The sequence below is a fragment of the Haliotis rufescens genome, unplaced genomic scaffold (genome assembly GCF_023055435.1).
Source record: "Haliotis rufescens isolate VD_foot unplaced genomic scaffold, xgHalRufe1.0.p SCAF_133, whole genome shotgun sequence".
NCBI classification, from domain to species: domain Eukaryota; kingdom Metazoa; phylum Mollusca; class Gastropoda; order Lepetellida; family Haliotidae; genus Haliotis; species Haliotis rufescens.
Window position 1 is genome coordinate 1,815 of NW_025963817.1, and position 23,186 is coordinate 25,000.

Below are 23,186 nucleotides of genomic sequence, written 5' to 3' on the forward strand. Positions count from 1 at the left end.
TTACAACGGCTTTTGCCGTGTCTGTATTGCTAAACACAATCCGTAGTTCATAATATGACAGACTAGTATTGTTGTCACCTATACAGTTACATGTATGTACGAATTGGAGGGTTGGCAAATCATTATAACCCGACGGCGTTGATCGTTGCACGCAATATCAATCAATGAACTATGTATCACGATTATTTACACACCACCGTCATGCGTATAGATGAGTATCAATATGGAGTTTACCCAAAACGAACCACTTTAAGTTGAGATGAATTCTCGATTATTCTGGAATAAATACCATGCGCGCATCCCATACAATAGCTTCACATTGAGCCCGTTTTGAACGGCACGAATCCAATAATAAAGCCAATCAAGCTACTCACGTGAACGAGAGAAACTATGTGCTAAGTTAGAGGTACCAGATGAAGATGGGGAGGGGATTGTCAGATTACGTTAAAGATGACTGCAGCGATTAGGGTTTGTTTTGGTTAACTTAGCGATATCAAAGCATTATAACGGTGGTAAGAAAATAAATTGAATCTGGACCAGGCAATCCACTGATTGATGAAGGTGTTTGTTGTTTAACGCTGCATTAAGCAATATTCCGGCTACATGACGACGGTCTGTAAATAATCGAGTCTGGACCAGACATCTTCCCGAAGCAAGGGAGTTAACTGACTTTAAAAGTCCAGTTTCCACCCTTGCCGAACTAGGCTGGAATTCTTCGGCTCGATCGTAGCGCCACCAGTGGTTATTACGAGTCATTGACCTTCTGAGCCTCTCCTATGGACCAATCAGATTCCACCTCTCGCACCACTTGCATTTGTATTAAACAAAATGGCGGCGCCCAGTCAAGACGATCTGATCGATAATCAAGTTCTATAGTGTGAAAAAACGGGTCTTACATCGCGAAGTGCATCAAAAAATGGATGAGCACGATTTTGATTGGACTATGCATAGACTCGTTAGTCCAGCCAAAATGTAACTCCATAATACCAGCCTAGTTGGGCAAGGGTGGAAACTCCTTTTCCTCGGGAAGAGGATGATATCGTGACATGTTTGGTGTTTGTGTTTGAAGCGAAAATAAGTGACCAGGTAAATGTGTGTCTAGTTCATTTTGATATTGCCATTTGTTTAGCATGTTATGAGGCGACAAAATGGATCGGTTGGTTGGCATCGGTTACTCTGATTGCATCATGTCATCTTAGCCGGCGAAGTGGTACACTGTTCATAATATCAACCACTGGTTTGTCTGACCTAGACTGAATGCAGCATTAAACAACAACCAATCAAACAAAACCTAAAAGCTTCATCACTTGAAGGTTCAGATTTTTAAATTATAGTTTTAGCGATACTTATAATCGAAAACAAACAAATCAAATTTAGATAGTGAAATGGCTGCAAACGAATATTTTAGTAAGCTTGGATTTTATTTATTTTTACGCTCACGATGTTTACATCAATAAAATAATCACCTTGTTTTCACCAACTTGTATGCCTATCCTTCTATAGCAGCAGTTACATTTGCCCAAAACAGTTCTAATCCATTGCTTGTTTTAGGGTAGTCAAGAAAGCGACTATTTTGAATGTCATACAGAATCTCAAGTGGAATGTCCTTATTAGGAATATCCTCAAGCATGATGATGACCATCACAGATCGGCCAGTAGACACACTCTCCATGTTGGCCATGTGTAACTCATACCTACACCACTTCTTCTTCAGGAACGCCCGAGACAACAACAACACAGTTTTTCTGCTTCTTCTAATCCCGTCGATGATGTTCTCAGATATGGGGGCTCCCGGAATGGAGTCTCGATCACGGATATACAGGCGAGTTCCACGAAGGTGCTCAAGTATCTGTATCATGTCATTACGGACAAAGCCAAGGTCATGGTCGGCGTAGGATACGTAGACGTCAAAGTCAAACAGACAGATGTATTCGTTTCTGTTATTTCTTAGTTTCAGTTTGATAACATAAAACCAATATATAATTTTCCATCGACACCGGTAACAAAGCAATGATGACACAAAGAAAAGTATGAGTAGAAGTGTTGTGAGAACCCCCAGGGTTATTCCTAAGACATTGTAGCATGCGACTTTAAGGCCCGTCAGGATTGTTTCAGCATTGCCTTTCAATGGCAACGTGTTTCTTTCTTTGTTCACACAATAATAGCTCTGTAGGTTACTTGCAATGTGGGCACTCAATAACCAATCTAAGAAGTCAATATTCTCACAAGTGCAGTGTAAGGGATTGTAAGATAGATCTAGTCTCAAATCTGGTAACAATTTCATTTGAGACCTGCCAAACGGCGTTATCGTTTTTATATTGTTGTATGCACAGTTAATATGTATTAGATGAGTATTATGTTCAAAATTAAAAGAAAGGTTGAAAATAGAATTGTAGGACAAATCTAGAATTCTAAGAGATCTTAAACCGAAAAGGAAATCTCGATGCAAGAGGAAAATACCATTGAAAGACATATTCAAATATTCTAATTTGCGTTGATTGCGAAAGTAGCGCCTATCTTTACAATGATTGTTCGGAAAACCAAATGAGTTGTGCGACAGGTCTAGATGTGTAAGAGATGTAAAATGGCTGAAAAAGTGTGGCGATATGTGATTGGCAGAGTTGCCTGAGAGATTTAAATTGGTGACATTTTCCAAGCCAAATACTGGACCAGTCCAACGTGTAAATGCATTATTAGATAAATCAATATATCTTAGTCTGTTATCCTTAAAACACATTTTCGATAATTCAAACGATAATCTGTGATTGCTTAATTTAAACGTTGTAAGATTTGGTGGAATTCCCAAACATGCATTTATATCCCTCTCCTTGGGAGGCAAGAATTCATTTGAGCCATCTTGGTTATCAATATCGATGTATTCATATATAAGACACTGGTTATCATCACAGATGGAGCTCCACTCAAAGAATGCATTATGCTCAACAGGTAGTTTACCCTGTATCGGATGTTCACTCAGATCCAGATATCTTAAACCCGAAAGGTTCTGAAGATTATGTACGTAATTCCCATATGTGAAGCGGGTACTCTGGATAGTAACCTTCTCCAGCGTCTTGGGTAACAGATTGAAAACATCCTCGTGAAATATCTCGATGCAGTTATTGTTAGCTTCCAACATGTATAAGGAGGTGTTCTGTAGATTGGCCGCAAGAGTCTTTGGTACAATTACGCAGATACTGTTCTCTTTGACGATTTGGTTAATTATTAAGTTTCTGAGTTTGGAATTACCCAGTCCCGTCGTAATGTTCTGCACACCAAGAAACCCTAAATCCCGGTTTCCCGATAAATCCAGAGTGCGGAGGTATATAAGTGAAGACAGTGCGCCAGGTTCAACGGTTTCCATTTTGCAAAATGACATGTTTAGAGATTCTAACCATGGGAAGAAGTGGAATGTCTCCCCTGAAAGGTGTTTAATGTGTGAACCAGAGAAAGACAGATATTTCACGTGCATCCCCTCACTGTATGTTCCGTTCACACCCACCTGTCCAGAAGACGACGTGTTAAAGTCGATGGTGTTTCGAACGATGAAACCTTCTGTTACACTGATATTCAGCATCTGTAAGGATGTTAAAGGGGCCAGTACATCCGGAATGGGAAATGATGACACCTTATTGCCAGCCAGATCCAAATAGAGAAGTTGGTCCAGACCAACAAAGGTATTATTTTCAATATCAGAAATCAAGTTAAAGGACAGATCAAGGAATGTCAAATTCGTGTACCACAGAAAGTCATATCCTTTGAGTGCAGATATGTCGTTTGTGCCGAGATTCAGACCACAGATGCGGGTGTTGTTGAAGGGGTTCTTTGGTATTTCAGTTAATGCACCATTGCGGCAATCCGCCGTTACACGGCCTTCTGTGTCCGTACAGTCACAGGCTGAAAGGTTACAAAGATCGATGACCTCAGCCTTTATATGGCTGCGGAACATGATCTGTGCTAGACACAAAAGGAGGCATCTCAGATCCATCGTAGGAGAGTCTGTAATAAAAAGGAATCTGGTGAAGACGATTTTGAAGTGAGTGAGTTGTGTTTTAAGCCTGTATTAGCATAATTCAAGCAATATCACAGCAAGGCTCGGGACTTAATGTACACGGGACAGATAATCCGTACCTGTATGCAGCTCGTAGGTCATCATTCGTGACCAACTCTTGTTTTTCCGGGACTATCCGAATAGCGAGTCGGGCCCCTCTGATAGCCATTTTTGCGAACGTCACACTTTTATCTGTGTGATAAATCATACCATCACCTGTGTGATAAGTCACACCATTCATGATATATCATTTTTAATTTCTTTGGACTCGCTTTTTTTACATGACATATACATGTAAGAGAAGGTATACACCCAAGACATTAACATGAAAAAACAATTGACAATCACGTATTCAAGCGAAATTAGAATCGAATTATGTCCGGTTGATTGTCACGAGGTCCTCTTCGCTTGCTTAACAAGAAGATAACGGGTATACTGTATCTTCTGTAAAGACGACTTTAATCGTATCGCAGACTTTGACGTCGCCTAGTGGTTATAGCATTTGCTCGTCAAGTATAAGGCCCGGCTTCTATTTCCAAAATGGGTACGGTGTGTGAAACGATTTCTGGTGTCCCCCATAGTGATATTGTTTGAATATAGCTAAATGCTTCGTAATACCCAACTCACCCACTCACTCATACACTCACTCACACACACTCAACACGCACTTATTCACTCACTCACTCAACACTCACTCACTCACACAACACTCACTCTTTCACTCAACACTCACTCATTCACTCACTCACACACTTAGCACACTCACTCGCTTACACACTCAACACTCACTCACTCATACACTCAACACTCACTCATTCACTCAACACTCACTTATTCCCTCACTCACTCACTCAACACTCACTCACTCACAACACTCACTTATTCACTCACTCACTCACCACTCACACAACACTCACTCACTCACTCACACACTAAACACTCACACACTCAATACTTATTCACTCACTCACTCACACACTCACTTAACACTCACACACTCAACACTCACTTATTCACACTCAAACACTCACTCACTCACACAACACACACACTCAACACTCACTCATTCACTCACTCACTTAACACACACACTCAACACTCACACACTCAACACTCACACACTCAACACTCACTCACTCACTCACTCATACACTCAACACTAGCTCACAACACTCACTTATTCACTCACACACACTCACTCATTCACTCCCACACTCACTCACTCACACAACACACACACTCAACACTCACTCATTCACTCACTCACTTAACACTCACACACTCAACACTCACTCCCTCACTCACACGCTCACCCTCACTCACACACTCAACACTCACTCACTCACTCACTCATGCTGCAAAAGCTCCACGACTTCTTGCACTGCTGGCCATGGGCTCCCCACGCAAGTCAAACCTTCGAGCCATGCACTCAACTCACTCACTCAACACTCACTCCCTCACTCACACGCTCAACACTCACTCACACACTCAACACTCACTCACTCACCCATGCTGCAAAAGCTCTACGACTTCTTGCACTACTTGGCTTCCCACGCAAGTCAAACCTTCGAGTCATACGGCCACTGATCTACTATTCAAACCCAAACCACTCACTATCTGTTTTGACGACTTACACCACTGAGAGTGAAACTGGCGAAATGTTGATACAATGTTCCAATACTGACCTTCTGGAAGGGCGCTTGCCTGATTGTTACATATTAAGTTTGGGTACCCAAATATCCAAAAACACTACACGCACGCCTCCTGAAAAATATAACTGATCGAAATGCAGCGAAATGCAGGACAAAGACACATATCATTAATCAAACATACCATCGTAAATCATCCTCGTGAGCGGGAGCACGGGTTTCGATTTCAGACACACACCTCGCACGAGACCTTGACTTCCGCCAGCAAGGAACACTCGAGATATGAAATTTCACTTGACCCTTCCGTTTTGGGTCTACCCGGCAGATTGCATTTACCTACAGTAAACAACGGTTATAGCGAACACGCTTATAACGAATTACGGTTATAACGAACTAAAATTAGTAGTCCCTTTGAGTTCGTTATAACCGTAGTTAACTGTACTTTATACCTCGGTCAGCAATGGAGAAATGCCACCTCATGTAACAAATGTTATGTTTGGGATAACACTTTCTTATAAAGGGGGCGGTCGGGTAGCCTAGTGGTTTAAGCGTTCGGTCGTCACGCCGGGTTTAATTCCCGACATGGGTACAATGTGTGAAGCCCATTTCTGGTGTCCAACGCCGTGATATTGCCGGAATATTGCTAAAAGCGTCGTAAATCCATACTCACTCACTCACTCACTCACTCACTCACTCACTCAGTAAAGAACAGATTCAGACAGTGCAGACATGTGCTTTCACTGTAAACTACATACCGACGGATCCCTCCGCATGTGAAACTCTTATAAAGTTCTATCAGCCGATATTTATTTAAGAGTCCTGGCTGTCGCCAGTACGGATTTTGTAATATGAGGTAAATACTCAGATGAGAGCCTGTGTTTAAGATAGAGTCGTCTTTTATAATTGAGTGAGATGTTTTACAGTTGTTCTTGTGAATGGCGAGAAAACTACGAATGTTTCTTAAGCGTCCGAAAACCCATAACACGGGGATAAATTAGACTGGGATTTTCACATAGAATGGATGCGTGATCATAAGCTTGGGGCTCAATATTTTTTTCTTGTTTGCAATACAAAAGACGAAAAATATATTTGAATATTGAGATACTGGCATCTGCGGACCAGATAAACTTTGCATAGCTTCCAGCGTACTGCACTGCGTCATCCGGATTACAGATCCCGGCATCCTGCGCACCACAAAGTGGCTGGCACCATCTGATATGATAGTCACGTGAACTAGTGAAACTAATTCCAATATGGATTCACCCAGTGCTGGCCGAGATGCATGTCTGGCTCAGTCAGCATGACTGACACAGTGTTCCTTCCGCATATCTGTTCGTGATGGGGGTGAACGGGAGGTCGTGGGGTCAAAGCTATGGCATGTACTAAGACGTCCGGGTGGACTTCTCACAATTCTTGACAGGTTACGGCTGGGCAGCTTTGATTCTCTGACTGAATTGTCAGGTCTCATAATTATTAATCTGATGATTTGAAAGAAATACTCCCATATGAATGTTAGCGTGGAGTGTTGAAGCCACAAATGTAAATAATCAAAGTTCCCTTTTCTTTTGACAATGTTTGTTGAAGGTTTAGGTGTAGGACAATGTCTTCCGTCAGATACACACTCTGAGGTTGTTCGAGCGTAGATTTCCACTTCAAAGTATTGTCAAAACACACGTTTGACACACAGGGAAACTAAACATGGAAGTGACGCCGGTCGTGATTACAATGAAACTATAGTGGACATAATGCTGAGAATGCTTTTTGAATATTGGAAACTTTGGGAGATCTAGCAGTCTAAACATGCTTGTCGTAAGAGGCGACTCATTGGATCGGATGGTCAGTCTGGGTGACTTAGTCGATTGCGTATCATCGTATACCGACGGCGTGGCACATTGCTCATAATATCAGTCACTAGTTTGTTTGTCCATGATTCGATTATTTACAGTCCTTGTGATATACCTGTCAAATAGCTGAATGTGGCTTTAGACATCAAAAAATAAACTTAGGGTTGTGAACTAGCTACGAGGAAGTTACCCGTAACAGAAACCCTATTCTGAATCGGACTAGTTGAATGTGAAGTTATTGCCATAAGGTTTTGCACACAATTTATATTTTTTTAATTTCGTTATATTTTAAGCAGCCTTTTCAAAGCCAACATGTCTACTAAAGGCAAATATAACTGTGACCATATAAATGTATTGCTTACTGAAAAATATTTATTGTTTTGGTAAGTCTGACAACCTACCCTAACAAGTGGATCTTTCTTCTAACTGTGCACACAACGGACCACTTGTCATTAATTTGTAGTTGTTTTTTGTGTGTGTGTTTCTTTAGTATTTTGTTGGTCATTTAACGCCGCTCTCGGCAAAATTCCAGCTATATGACGGAGGTCTGTTATAATCGAGTCTGGACCAGACAATCCAGTGATTAATATTATGACCAACGTTGCACGCCTTCTGGGTGTAATGACACGCTATTAACCAAGTCGTCGAGACCGACCATTCGATACATTTCGTCGTCTCTCGGGGTTCATCCATTCATGTATGACGGTAGTTGGGGTACGAAATGTTGATTGATGTTGGATATTGTTGACCCAGCTATATCCAAACTTGTTTTCTACTGAGTACCATCAAACGATCTTTTCAGTTTCAATATCAACACACTCATTTTGACGTTTGGGTATTTTCTACAAAACAATTCTTTTCGCCACTGTCTGGTCGTATTTCTGTAGCTATACTTAAGCGTACGAGGTGTGAGTGGCTCAGCCTTGGGTAACCCGAATTTATCATGTATGACAGTTGTCTGTATTGTGCTAGGTAAATATCATTTATTATAATAAACAAACATGGCGTTGCCCAGGTCATTCGGCGATCGAGTAAGAATTAACCATCGGGAATCTGGATAAACTACAGGGATAATTGCTATCAATTATCAAAAGAACAGTCTAATATACTGAAAATCAGTGTCTAACTGTGACGTAGCTAAGGCATTTTATAAGTTTCGAAACAATTTTGCGAGGGCACGACGCCTAGCCAAGCAGGATCAGTACCCATATCTGTGCTTGTAGACCTCTGCTACTTGAAACCATCTCCACACATTAAAAAAGTTGGATTTGGCCGAAATATGTTTGAATTGTTACCTTGTTTCGTTTTGTCGCTGTGTGTACATCTGACTACACTTCTTAACGTTATGACAGGACAGACCGACTGTCAACAACATCTGATCGTGGCCGTGACGTCTCATAGACTAGGGTTAGAGTAGCTTCCCTTTGACAAAGGGCAGCTATTCTAGCGGACAGACTGATGGATTGCTGCGAAAGGCAATTAAAAATAACTGTTGTTTTGCGTGTATGTTGCTTCGCCACTGTATAAGAAACAGATTTCAGTTGGAACTATATTGGCTTCTGTCACTGTCCGACTGACACATCACTTACCCTGTGACGTAATAAATATTAATACGCGCTTTCCAGGAAAACTCGCAATGTTTCGGTAATGTTTGTGAGAGAGGGAAAGCGATTTTAAAGCACAGAATTAAAGCATGACATTATATGATGAAGAGTTTATCACGCTTGTGTGTTTAGGGATGGTAAAATATCCTGCATTAGGAATAAAATTGTATTAAGCGAGCCTTGGCCAGCACACTCAAACACACTCGCGTGATAACCTCTATTTATCATACAATTGGTAGGTTTCACGGCAGGATAAAGCCCACTCTCCTACCCATGCGGCCGGCAGCCAGCCAGCATAGTACCTCTGCCACAGGCCAGCGCCATGTGACGATTCGTCACATCTTTCACAGTCCATTTAAGATATTGCATATGCTTTTCATCCGTTTCATGTTTGACAAGTCTACACATTTTCATAAACAAATGTCAAAGAATGGTTACATTTCATTAAGAAAGTATGCTAATACGTAAAAATCTACTTGTTTTTGCGTAGTTATCCTTTGTTTACATTGGTTGTACGGCTCCATGTGTTGTCATCGAAGCCCAACGGAGAGCTAGCGATACGGTCACTTTGATGCATAAATAAATATTGTCATGCAACTCACTGTCGCAGTTGAGGTAGCATATCTATACAATTATGCAAAACAATATGTAAAGCGCCCCCAAATACTTGCTTTAGTCCGTTCTGATTTCTGAAAAAGCGCGTTTGTTTACAAACAAGAGAAAAGTCTGGTCACGTGATATGCAAATTAGCCTGTGGCAGTGGTGTTATGCTGAGTCACCACTGCGTCGGAGTGTTGATAAAGCCAACAGATAAAAACGATATCCGTTCGGGTCATATGCGGATAGAGATGCAAATATCAAAGGTCAAGTAGGGACTACTTTCAGTGTTTGTAAACAAACATGGCGTCGCCTTTGTCATTCGGCGTTCGAGTCAGAATTAACCAAAGGGAATTTGGAGAAACTACTGGGATAATTGCTATCATTATTAAAAGAACAGTCTAATATACTGAAAATCAGTGTTTAATTGTGACGAAGCTAAGGCATTTTACAAGTTTTGGCAATATAAATTGCGAAACAATTTTGCGACGGCACTAGGCTAGCCAAGCGAGATTAGTATCCATATCCTTGCTTGTAGACCTCTGCGGCTTGGAACCTTTTCCAAAATAAAAAATAGTTGGAATTGTTACCCTTTTTTGTTTTGTCGCGGTGTGTACGTCTGACTGCACTTCTTAACGTTATGACAGGACAGACTGTCAACAACGTCTGGTCGTGGCCGTGACGTCCCATAGACTAGGGTTAGAGTAGCTTCCCTTTCACAAAGGGTAGCTACTCTTGCGGACAGACCGGTGGATTGCCGCGAAAGGCAAGTAAAAACAATTTGTGTAGGCAATTGTTCTTTTGTGTATATGTTGTTTCGCCACTGTACTACAGATGCCCTGAACTGCACATGTTCTAAACTACACGTCCTGAAAGGCACATTTTCTGAACTACACATGTCCTACACTACAGATGTCGTGAACTACACGTTCTGAACTACACATGCCTTGATCTTCACATGTTCTCAGCTACACATGCCCTAAACTACACATACCTTAAACTACACGTGTTCTAAACTACACATGTTCTATACTACATATACCTCACACTACACATGTCCTGAACTACACATGTCCTGAACTACACATGTCCTTAACTACACGTTCTAAACTACCCATGTTCTGAACTACACATGTTCTAAACTGCACATGTTCTAAACTACCCATGTCCTGAACTACACATGTTCTAAACTACCCATGTCCTGAACTACACATGTCCTGAACTACACATGTCCTGAACTACCCATGTCCTGAACTACACATGTTCTAAACTGCACATGTTCTAAACTACACATGTCCTGAACTACACATGTCCTGAACTACCCATGTTCTAAACTACCCATGTCCTGAACTACACATGTCCTGAACTACACATGTCCTGAACTACACATGTTCTGAACTACACATGTCCTGAACTACACATGTCCTGAACTACACATGTCCTGAACTACACATGTCCTGAACTACACATGTTCTGAACTACACATGTCCTGAACTACACATGTCCTGAACTACACATGTTCTAAACTACACATGTCCTGAACTACACATGTCCTGAACTACATATGTCCTGAACTACACATGTCCTGAACTACACATGTCCTGAACTACACATGTTCTAAACTACACATGTCCTGAACTACACATGTCCTGAACTACACATGTCCTGAACTACACATGTCCTGAACTACACATGTCCTGAACTACACATGTCCTGAACTACACATGTCCTGAACTGCACACGCCCTGAACTACACATGTCCTGAACTACACATGTCCTGAACTACACATGTCCTGAACTACACATGTCCTGAACTACACGTTCTAAACTACCCATGTTCTGAACTACACATGTTCTAAACTGCACATGTCCTGAACTACACATGTCCTGAACTACACATGTCCTGAACTACACATGTTCTGAACTACACATGTCCTGAACTACACATGTCCTGAACTACACATGTTCTAAACTACACATGTCCTGAACTACACATGTCCTGAACTACACATGTCCTGAACTACACATGTCCTGAACTACACGTTCTAAACTATACATGTCCTGAACTACACATGTCCTGAACTACACATGTCCTGAACTACACATGTCCTGAACTACACATGTCCTGAACTACACGTTCTAAACTACCCATGTTCTGAACTACACATGTTCTAAACTGCACATGTCCTGAACTACACATGTCCTGAACTACACATGTCCTGAACTACACATGTTCTGAACTACACATGTCCTGAACTACACATGTCCTGAACTACACATGTTCTAAACTACACATGTCCTGAACTACACATGTCCTGAACTACACATGTCCTGAACTACACATGTCCTGAACTACACGTTCTAAACTATACATGTCCTGAACTACACATGTTCTGAACTACACATGTCCTGAACTACACATGTCCTGAACTGCACATGTCCTGAACTACACATGTTCTAAACTACACATGTTCCTGAACTACACATGTCCTGAACTACACATGTCCTGAACTACACATGTCCTGAACTACACATGTCCTGAACTACACGTTCTGAACTACACATGTCCTGAACTACCCATGTCCTGAACTACACATGTCCTGAACTACACGTTCTAAACTACCCATGTTCTGAACTACACATGTTCTAAACTGCACATGTTCTAAACTACCCATGTCCTGAACTACACATGTCCTGAACTACACATGTCCTGAACTACACATGTCCTGAACTACACATGTCCTGAACTACACATGTTCTAAACTACACATGTCCTGAACTACACATGTCCTGAACTACACATGTCCTGAACTGCACATGTCCTGAACTACACATGTCCTGAACTACACATGTTCTGAACTACACATGTCATGAACTACACATGTCCTGAACTGCACATGTCCTGAACTACACATGTTCTAAACTACACATGTCCTGAACTACACATGTCCTGAACTACACATGTCCTGAACTACACATGTCCTGAACTGCACATGTCCTGAACTACACATGTCCTGAACTACACATGTCCTGAACTACACATGTCCTGTACTGCACATGTCCTGAACTACACATGTCCTGAACTACACATGTCCTGAACTACACATGTCCTGAACTACACGTTCTAAACTACCCATGTTCTGAACTACACATGTTCTAAACTGCACATGTTCTAAACTACCCATGTCCTGAACTACACATGTCCTGAACTACACATGTCCTGAACTGCACATGTTCTTAACTACCCATCACCCGAATTACTAAAACAATATTTTAAAACATTTCCAAAAAATAACTAAGTTCAAAAGAATCTTTTCTCTTCCTTTGTTTTCATATGGAATCTAGGAAACTAGACCTGGTTCAGTTTGATCTAGGTTTACCTAGGCTTTTAGTGATAAATATATATTAGACTTAGATGTTTACCGCTTTAGTGAAACCCACAAGCACGGGAATGGTGCTGACAAACCTAGAAACATAATGACGGAGAACCGGGACTCAAACCCAGGATCCTATGTTTCTGGTGTGTTCAAAGAACGCACAGCGAATTGCGGCGACTGGGCCACCCGTTCCCTCTTCGAATATCAGTAAAGAAACAGTTAAAGTATTATTTGACACTGCAGTCATTTCCAAAAAACCGATCAGAGTGTTGTCAACATGCCAGACAACTCCGAATTATCAAGTGCCATATTTTACCAACATCAAGGGGTCTCTTCGAGCCACGACTTGGCAGTGCCGCTTCGGCAACGCTTTCCTTGTTGCTACAAGTGGCCTTGAACTTTTACCAGTGTCCATTATGATATCACCACTATCGAGAGTGACGACGTCAGTTTATCAGTCGTATCACACACTCGTGAGGCAGGGTTTTGTTTCACTCATAGAGTTTACTTTTTCCTTAGGAAATAAGCAATATAATTTACCTTGTTGCAGCTCTTTACCTGATTTTACAGTAAAATCATGACGAATAACACCGATTGCAAGGTTTGATGTATGATGTTGAGATTGCTAGAGGGATGTCCACTCTACCTTATCGATGCCTTATTTGCCCGTTCTGACTTATTACTATCGAATCGGGACCAGACAAGGCAGTGGATGATAGCATGGACCATGATTCACTACGCTGGAGAGCAGATGACAAAACACAGTCCACATCACACATTGTTACAAACTAGTCATTTCATTAATTGATTACCTGGCATGCATTTGGGGCCTCATGTTTCACCCAGAACCTCAAAGAGGCTTCATCGCTTAAGTAAATATATAACAGAATGTTTTCATAAATGAGATTTATTGTCGTTTTTCATATTCAAGAAGGGGCAGTTGTAACATTGTACGCCCTTATCTTCAAATGTCTTCCCACAAACCAGTTGTTTACAACGATGGTACACTCATAAAAATATACAAATGCAACTAAATTTATAAATAGGATATACACTCACTTATGTACATAAACAATCCTTTATGTATATAATCATGAATATGTACTGGTAGTTGATTTACATATTTATTGTATACATGAACATGCAACTTCTGCGGCGTTTCCAGTAAGTTTGGTTGTATTTGTTCTATATCTTCTGATGGAGATGGCTGTAGAGGTGATGTCAGTCACGTATACACACGAGTAGGTTGGATTGACATATCAGCTTACAATGCGCTGCCAGGACTCTTCTAACTACCCCCGACGAGATTGCAGTTCAGATGTCCTGGCAGCTCATTGTACAGCGGTGACACGCCCACACTATGACCGCAGCCACTTGGATCCAAAACCCTGCAACATGGATACACATTTAAAAACGATGAAACTTAGATATTTACGATTTATATGTTTATGTATATCAATATTATATAATAAAGGTTAGTGCTCACCTAGCACATATTGTTGTTTTCAAAAAAGATCAGTGAAAACATGACTTACATGATTATATGTTTAGTTATGTCATTACCTATGGTATAGAGGGTCACATTGTATGTTCAGTTATGTCATTACCTATGGTATAGAGGGTCACATTGTATGTTCAGTTATGTCATTACCTATGGTATAGAGGGTCACATTATATGTTTAGTTATGTCATTACCTATGGTATAGAGGGTCACATTGTATGTTTAGTTATGTCATTACCTATGGTATAGAGGGTCACATTATATGAACTGTAACAACACGTGCTTAAATGAGACGTATTTTCTTTTATTGACGTATTAGTCGAAAGGGGCCCGTGAAAATCGGATTAGAATAGGTCTTCAGCAACCCATGCTTGCCGTAAAAGGCCACTATGCTTGTCGCGAGAGAAGTCTGACGGGATCGGGTGGTCAAGCTCGCATACTTGGTTGATGTATGTCATCGTATCCCAATTGAGTGGATCGATGCTTATGATGTCAATCACCGGACTGTCTGGTCCAGACTCGATTAGTTACAGACCGTCGTCATATAGCAGGAATACTGCCGAGTGCGGTGTCAAACAACAAATAAACAAACAAAAATTAGTCGAAAGGACTGTGTGATGAATGAAACTCTCACCTGACATGGACGCTAGGCGAGATGACCCATTACTAGACTGAGTGTATGCCGCAGGTTTAGGAACGTTTCTACAGGTCGAACATTTCTCGTGACAGGACCGACCAGTGAACCCATCGCGGCAACCCTGCTTGCACCTTCCATCAGTGAGACAGTCATTATTCAAACAGTTTTCAGGGCACTTGCTGTCGCAGTCGGTTCCTCTCCATCCTCCGATACAGCCATTGATACAGGAGCCATCTGTATAGGAGCACGAATGTCTGCACGTTTTGCTGCAATGATGACTACATGTTGGTCCATACCGACCTTCCCTGCATCCCTCCTGGCACGTGCCGGTGTCACGATCACAAAGACTCAAGCCTTCTCGACCTGCATAACAATTGCTGCATTTCAGATGGCATCCATTGCCATATCGCCCTGGGGAACATTCCTCGCACCTGCCCGATGTTCTGTCACATCCAGTGATATGGCAATGCGGACATTGCCTATCACAAAACAGGCCATAAAATCCTGGTTCGCAACCGTATTTACATTTTCCATCGGTGTAACAGGCGCCTGTTCGACAACTTTTCGAGCATTTTTCGTTACATAATGATCCTTTCCACCCGTGTGTACAGCCGTTGACACAAGACCCGTCTTTTGGAAAGCATACTGAGTTTTTACAGTTGCTACTACAACTGCTACCACAATGAGGTCCATGTCTCCCATCTATGCATCCTTGCACACAGGTTCCGTCTGCACGCGCACAATGCCTGTAGCCATCACGTTCTGTGTAGCAGTAGTGACTACATGTCATGGTGCAGTTGTCGCCATGGAAACCAGGTGAGCATTGATCACATCTGCCTGAAAATCTGTCACATCCAGTTGTGTAACAGTTAGAGCACTTCTTGTCACAGAACTGGCCATAGTAACCAGGTTCGCAGCCCTCCTTGCACTTGCCGTCACTGTGGCAGATACCTCGCAAGCAGTTAGCAGAGCACTTCTCATTACAGAAGGACCCTCTCCATCCATGCGCACATCCAACCAGACAATACCCATTGGTCTTGGCGCACAACGAGTGTTTGCAATGTTGTGGACAGCGTTTCTGACACGTGCTCCCGAAATGTCCCTTGTTACAGGTTTCCAGGCAGTTCCCTGAGCTTCTGTTGCAGTAAACATCACCCTTGTAATCTGCAGGACAGTTGTCTGGACATAAAGTGTTACACCCGTCACCGTGGTAACCTGGTTTACACCTGTAACACCTGCCTGTATCTCTGTCACACCCATCACTGCCACAGTGGCTGCAGTGGTCAGTACATCTGTCTCCATAACAATCGTGTAGGCAGGCTTGACATGTTAATCCCCCATATGGAGGGGTGCACCCATCTTCACATTTGCCGACATGAGAACCGATGTTTTCTGTGGAATAACAGAACTACTGTTAAGTAATTCATATTAATGAGTGAGTGAGTGAGTTTTAACAGTACCATATTAATGAAATACGTCATGTTTGATTGCCATAAGGTAATGTCAAAACTGTAGTTTACTTTACTATACTACATAAGAAAAATGTTAATTTAAACGTGATTCATCTGTTTCATGACTGCAAAATTTCAAACTGACAAACATTTTCTTACCGTGAACACATATGTATATCAAGGCGACGATTGTCACAATGCGACTGAGAATTCTTTCCATGTTCTTAAACGCCAATATGCGGTATGCAGTACAGTATCGGAGAAAGCATATCACCAGGACTCTATGTCAGGAACACATTGGACCGCGACCAAACAAACCCAGTGTCGCCTCGTAGATGTGCAGGATACGTGCAAGGGACTGTACACCCAGATAAGTCCACAAGGTTTGAACTATCTATTTATAATTCTGACTTGGCATTTCAGCCATTATCAGTGTTTGATTATAAAGACCTGACTCCATGTCTGGCAGGCTGCCAGCAGTGCATGACGAAACCTGTCTTTATAGTTTCTTTAGTTTAGTTTCTTATACCGCTTTAGTGAAACCCACAAGCACGGGAATGGTGCTGACAAACCTAGAAACATAATGACGGTGAACCGGGACTCAAACCCAGGATCCTAGGTTTCTGGTGTGTTCAAAGAACGCACAGCGAATTGCGGCGACTGGGCCACCCGTTCCCTCTTCGAATATCAGTAAAGAAACAGTTAAAGTATTATTTGACACTGCAGTCATTTCCAAATAACCGATCAGAGTGTTGTCAACATGCCAGACAACTCCGAATTATCAAGTGCCATATTTTACCAACATCAAGGGGTCTCTTCGAGCCACGACTTGGCAGTGCCGCTTCGGCAACGCTTTCCTTGTTGCTACAAGTGGCCTTGAACTTTTACCAGTGTCCATTATGATATCACCACTATCGAGAGTGACGACGTCAGTTTATCAGTCGTATCACACACTCGTGAGGCAGGGTTTTGTTTCACTCATAGAGTTTACTATTTCCCTGGGAATTATGCAAAATAATTTACCTGGTTGCAGCTCTTTACCTGATTTTACAGTAACATCATGACGAATAACACCGATTGCAAGGTTTGATGTATGATGTTGAGATTGCTAGAGGGATGTCCACTCGACCTTATTGATGCCTTATTTGCCCGTTCTGACTTATAACTATCGATTCGGGACCAGACAAGGCAGTGGATGATAGCATGGACCATGATTCACTCCGCTGGAGAGCAGATGACAAAACACAGTCCACATCACACGCTGTTACAAACTAGTCATTTCATTAACTGATTGCCTGGCATGCATTTGGGGCCTCATGTTTCACCAAGAACCCCAAAGAAGCTTCATCGCTTAAGTAAATATATAACAGAATGTTTTCATGAACGAGATTTATTGTCGTTTTTCATATTCAAGAAGGGGCAGTTGTAACACTGTACGCCCTTATCTTCAAATGTCTTCCCACAAACAAGCTGTTTACAACGATGGTACACTCATGAAAATATACAAAATAATGCAACTAAATTTATAAAAAGGAAATACACTCACGAATGTACATAAACAATCCTTTATGTATATAATCATGATGCGTACTGGTAGTTGATTTACATATTTATTGTATACATGAATATGCAACTTTTGTGGCGTTTCCAGTAAGTTTGGTAGTATTTGTTCTATATCTTCTGATGGTGATGGCTGTAGAGTTGATGTCAGTAGGTTGGATTCACATATCAGTTTACAATGCATGGCCAGGACTCTTCTAACTACCCTCGATAAGATTGCAGTTCAGATGTCCTGGCAGCTCATTGTACAACGGTGACACGCCCACACTATGACCGCAGCCACTTGGATCCAAAACCCTGCAACACGGATACACATTTAAAAACGATGAAACTTAGAGATTTACGATTTATATGTTTATGTATATCAATATTTTATAATTAAGGTCAGTGCTCACCTAGCACATATTGTTGTTTTAAAAACAAATTCAGTGAAAACATGACTTACATGATTATATGTTTAGTTTATATGTCATTACCCTTTGGTATAGAGGGTCACATTGTATGTTTAGTTATGTCATTACCTATGGTATAGAGGGTCACATTATATGTTTAGTTATGTCATTACCTATGGTATTGAGGGTCACATTATATGTTTAGTTATGTCATTACCTATGGTATAGAGGGTCACATTATATGTTTAGTTATGTCATTACCTATGGTATAGAGGGTCACATTATATGTTTAGTTATGTCATTACCTATGGTATAGAGGGTCACATTATATGTTTAGTTATGTCATTACCTATGGTATAGAGGGTCACATTATATGTTTAGTTATGTCATTACCTGTGGTATAGAGGGTCACATTATATGTTTAGTTATGTCATTACCTGTGGTATAGAGGGTCACATTATATGTTTAGTTATGTCATTACCTATGGTATAGAGGGTCATATTATATGTTTAGTTATGTCATTACCTGTGGTATAGAGGGTCACATTATATGTTTAGTTATGTCATTATCTGTGGTATAGAGGGTCACATTATATGTTTAGTTATGTCATTACACATGGTATAGAGGGTCACATTATATGTTTAGTTATGGCATTACCGGTGGTACAGAGGGTCACATTATATGTTTAGTTATGTCATTACCTATGGTATAGAGGGTCACATTATATGTTTAGTTATGGCATTACCGGTGGTACAGAGGGTCACATTATATGTTTAGTTATGTCATTACCTATTGTATAGAGGGTCACATTATATGTTTAGTTATGTCATTACCTGTGGTATAGAGGGTCACATTATATGTTTAGTTATGTCATTACCTGTGGTATAGAGGGTAACATTGTATGTTTAGTTATGTCATTACCTATGGTATAGAGGGTCACATTATATGTTTAGTTATGTCATTACCTATGGCATAGAGGGTCACATTATATGTTTAGTTATGTCATTACCTATGGTACAGAGGGTCACATTATATGTTTAGTTATGTCATTACCTGTAGTACAGAGGGTCACATTATATGTTTAGTTATGTCATTACCTGTAGTACAGAGGGTAACATTGTATGTTTAGTTATGTCATTACCTATGGTATAGAGGGTCACATTATATGTTTAGTTATGTCATTACCTGTAGTACAGAGGGTAACATTGTATGTTTAGTTATGTCATTACCTATGGTATAGAGGGTCACATTATATGTTTAGTTATGTCATTACCTATGGTATAGAGGGTCATATTATATGTTTAGTTATGTCATTACCTATGGTATAGAGGGTCACATTGTATGTTTAGTTATGTCATTACCTATGGTATAGAGGGTCATATTATATGTTTAGTTATGTCATTACCTGTGGTATAGAGGGTCACATTATATGTTTAGTTATGTCATTACCTATGGTATAGAGGGTCACATTATATGAACTGTAACAACACGTGCTTTTAATGAGACGTTTTTTCTTTTATTGGCGTATTAGTCGAAAGGGACCCGTGAAGATCTGATTAGAATAGGTCTTCAGCAACCTATGCTTGCAGTAAAAGGCGACTATGCTTGTCACGAGAGAATTCTGACGGGATCGGGTGGTCAAGCTCGCATACTTGGTTGATGCATGTCATCGTATCCCAATCGCGTGGATCGATGCTTATGATGTCAATCGCCGGATTGTCTGATCCAGACTCGATTAGTTACAGACCGTCGTCATATAGCAGGAATATTGCAACAAATAAACAAACAAAAATTAGTGGAAAGGACTGTGTGAGGAATTAAACTCTCACCTGACATGGACGCTAGGCGAGATGACCCATCACTAGTGGATGCCGCAGATTTAGGAACGTTTCTACAGGTCGAACATTTCTCGTGACAGGACCGACCAGTGAACCCATCGCGGCAGCCCTGCTTACACGTTCCATCAGTGAGACAGTCATTATTCAAACAGTTTTCAGGGCACTTCCTGTCGCAGTGGGTTCCTCTCCATCCTCCGATACAGCCATTGATACAGGAGCCATCTGTATAGGAGCACGAGTGTCTGCACTGTTTGCTGCAATGATGACTACATGTTGGTCCATACCGACCTTCCCTGCATCCCTCCTGGCACGTGCCGGTGTCACGATCACAAAGACTCAAGCCATCTCGACCTGCATAACAATTGCTGCATTTCAGATGGCATCCATTGCCATATCGCCCTGGGGAGCATTCCTCGCACCTGCCCGATGTTCTGTCACACCCAGTGGTATGGCAATGTGGACATTGCCTATCACAAAACAGGCCATAAAATCCTGGTTCGCAACCATATTTACATTTTCCATCGGTGTAACAGGCGCCTGTTCGACAACTTTTCGAGCATTTTTCGTTACAGAATGATCCTTTCCACCCGTGTGTACAGCCGTTGACACAAGACCCATCTTTTGGAAAGCATACTGACTTTTTACAGTTGCTACTACAACTGCTACCACAATGAGGTCCATGTCTCCCATCTATACATCCTTGCACACAGGTTCCGTCTGCACGCGCACAATGCCTGTAGCCATCACGTTCTGTGTAGCAGTAGTGACTACATGTCATGGTGCAGTTGTCGCCATGGAAACCAGGTGAGCATTGATCACATCTGCCTGAAAATCTGTCACATCCAGTTGTGTAACAGTTAGAGCACTTCTTGTCACAGAACTGGCCATAGTAACCAGATTCGCAGCCCTCTTTGCACTTGCCGTCACTGTGGCAGATACCTCGCAAGCAGTTAGCCGAGCACGTCTCATTACAGAAGGACCCTCTCCATCCTTGCGCACATCCAACAAGACAATACCCATTGGTCTTGGCGCACAACGAGTGTTTGCAATGTTGTGAACAGCGGTTCTGACACGTGCTCCCGAAATGTCCCTTGTTACAAGTTTCCAGGCAGTTCCCTGAGCTTCTGTTACAGTGAACATCACCCTTGTAATCTGCAGGACAGTTGTCTGGACATATAGTGTTACACCCGTCACCGTGGTAACCTGGTTTACACCTGTAACACCTGCCTGTATCTCTGTCACACCCATCACTGCCACAGTGGCTGCAGTGGTCAGTACATCTGTCTCCATAACAACCGTGAAGGCAGGCTTGACAAGTTAATCCCCCATATGGAGGGGTGCAACCATCTTCACATTTGCCGACATGAGAACCGATGTTTACTGTGGAATAACAAAACTACTGTTAAGTAATTCATATTAATGAGTGAGTGAGTGAGTTGGGTTTTACGCCGCTTTTAACACTATCATATTAATGGAATACGTCATGTTTGATTACCATAAGGTAATGTCAAAACTATAGTATACTTTACTATACTACATAAGAAAAATGTTAATTTAAACGTGATTCATCTGTTTCATGAGTGCCCAATTTCAAACTGACAAACATTTTCTTACCGTGAACACATGTGTATATCAAGGCGACGATTGTCACAATGCGACTGAGAATTTCTTCCATCTTCTTAAACGCTAATATGCGGTATGCAGTACAGTATCGGAGAAAGCATATCACCAGGACTCTATGTCGGGGGACACATTGGACCGCGACCAGCACACCCAGCGTCGCCTCGTAGATGTACAGGATACGTGCAAGGGACTGTACACCCATATAAGTCTACAAGGTTCATAGTTACTATCTATTTATAATTCTGACTTGGCATTCAGCCATTATCAGTGTTTGATTATAAAGACCTGACTCCATGTCTGGCAGGCTGCCAGCAGTGCATGACGAAACCTGTCTTTATAGTTTCTTTAGTTTAGTTTCTTATACCGCTTTAGTGAAACCCACAAGCACGGGAATGGTGCTGACAAACCAAGAAACATTCTGACGGTGAACCGGGACTCAAACCCAGGATCCTAGGTTTCTGGTGTGTTCAAAGAACGCACAGCGAATTTCGGCGACTGTGCCACCCGTTCCCTCTTCGAATATCAGTAAAGAAACATTTAAAGTATTATTTGACACTGCAGTCATTTCCAAAAAAACGATCAGAGTGTTGTCAACATGCCAGACAACTCCGAATTATCAAGTGCCATATTTTACCAACATCAAGGGGTCTCTTCGAGCCACGACTTGGCAGTACCGCTTCGGCAACGCTTTCCTTGTTGCTACAAGTGGCCTTGAACTTTTACCAGTGTCCATTATGATATCACCACTATCGAGAGTGACGACGTCAGTTTATCAGTCGTATCACACACTCGTGAGGCAGGGTTTTGTTTCACTCATAGACTTTACTATTTCCCTGGCAATAATGCAATATAATTTACCTGGTTGCAGCTCTTTACCTGATTTTAGAGTAACATCATGACGAATTACACCGTTGGCAAGGTTGGATGTATGATGTTGAGATTGCTAGTGTGATGTCCACTCTACCTTACTGATGCCTTATTTGCCCGTTCTGACTTATTACTATCGAATCGGGATAAGACAAGGCAGTGGATGATAGCATGGACCATGATTCACTCCGCTGGAGA

General features: G+C 41.6%; 3 protein-coding genes across 3 annotated transcripts; all 3 read right to left on the reverse strand.

The window, feature by feature from the left end:
• Nucleotides 1–1,439: 1,439 nt before the first annotated feature.
• On the reverse strand, nucleotides 1,440–4,224 carry LOC124114678 (toll-like receptor 4). Its single transcript, XM_046475360.2, has one exon. The coding sequence runs from the start codon at nucleotides 3,983–3,985 to the stop codon at nucleotides 1,490–1,492; it is 2,496 nt and encodes an 831-aa protein (XP_046331316.2). The 5' UTR covers nucleotides 3,986–4,224; the 3' UTR covers nucleotides 1,440–1,489.
• A 9,786-nt stretch (nucleotides 4,225–14,010) lies between these two features.
• LOC125378948 (multiple epidermal growth factor-like domains protein 10) lies at nucleotides 14,011–17,078 on the reverse strand. The gene is made up of 3 exons (XM_048394917.1): nucleotides 16,868–17,078; nucleotides 15,255–16,649; nucleotides 14,011–14,507 (listed from the first exon to the last, which is right to left on the reverse strand). Exons 1-3 carry the CDS (start codon nucleotides 16,926–16,928, stop codon nucleotides 14,434–14,436), a joined length of 1,530 nt encoding a protein of 509 aa, XP_048250874.1. The 5' UTR covers nucleotides 16,929–17,078; the 3' UTR covers nucleotides 14,011–14,433.
• Nucleotides 17,079–18,082: 1,004 nt separating this feature from the next.
• Nucleotides 18,083–22,338, reverse strand: LOC125378947 (multiple epidermal growth factor-like domains protein 10). The gene is made up of 3 exons (XM_048394916.1): nucleotides 22,113–22,338; nucleotides 20,490–21,878; nucleotides 18,083–18,565 (listed from the first exon to the last, which is right to left on the reverse strand). Exons 1-3 carry the CDS (start codon nucleotides 22,321–22,323, stop codon nucleotides 18,492–18,494), a joined length of 1,674 nt encoding a protein of 557 aa, XP_048250873.1. The 5' UTR covers nucleotides 22,324–22,338; the 3' UTR covers nucleotides 18,083–18,491.
• Nucleotides 22,339–23,186: the final 848 nt, after the last annotated feature.

What these genes read in the sequence shown, in the direction of transcription:
- LOC125378948 (XM_048394917.1), bottom strand. Translation starts at nt 16,928, where the DNA reads ATGGAAAGAATTCTCAGTCGCATTGTGACAATCGTCGCCTTGATATAC. An exon ending in GATATACATATGTGTTCACG is followed by an intron (nt 16,650 to 16,867) that starts GTAAGAAAATGT and finishes GTTATTCCACAG; the next exon opens with AAAACATCGGTTCTCATGTC. An exon ending in TCGCCTAGCGTCCATGTCAG is followed by an intron (nt 14,508 to 15,254) that starts GTGAGAGTTTCA and finishes TCCATGTTGCAG; the next exon opens with GGTTTTGGATCCAAGTGGCT.
- LOC124114678 (XM_046475360.2), bottom strand. Translation starts at nt 3,985, where the DNA reads ATGGATCTGAGATGCCTCCTTTTGTGTCTAGCACAGATCATGTTCCGC.
- LOC125378947 (XM_048394916.1), bottom strand. Translation starts at nt 22,323, where the DNA reads ATGGGTGTACAGTCCCTTGCACGTATCCTGTACATCTACGAGGCGACG. An exon ending in GATATACACATGTGTTCACG is followed by an intron (nt 21,879 to 22,112) that starts GTAAGAAAATGT and finishes GTTATTCCACAG; the next exon opens with TAAACATCGGTTCTCATGTC. An exon ending in TCGCCTAGCGTCCATGTCAG is followed by an intron (nt 18,566 to 20,489) that starts GTGAGAGTTTAA and finishes TCCGTGTTGCAG; the next exon opens with GGTTTTGGATCCAAGTGGCT.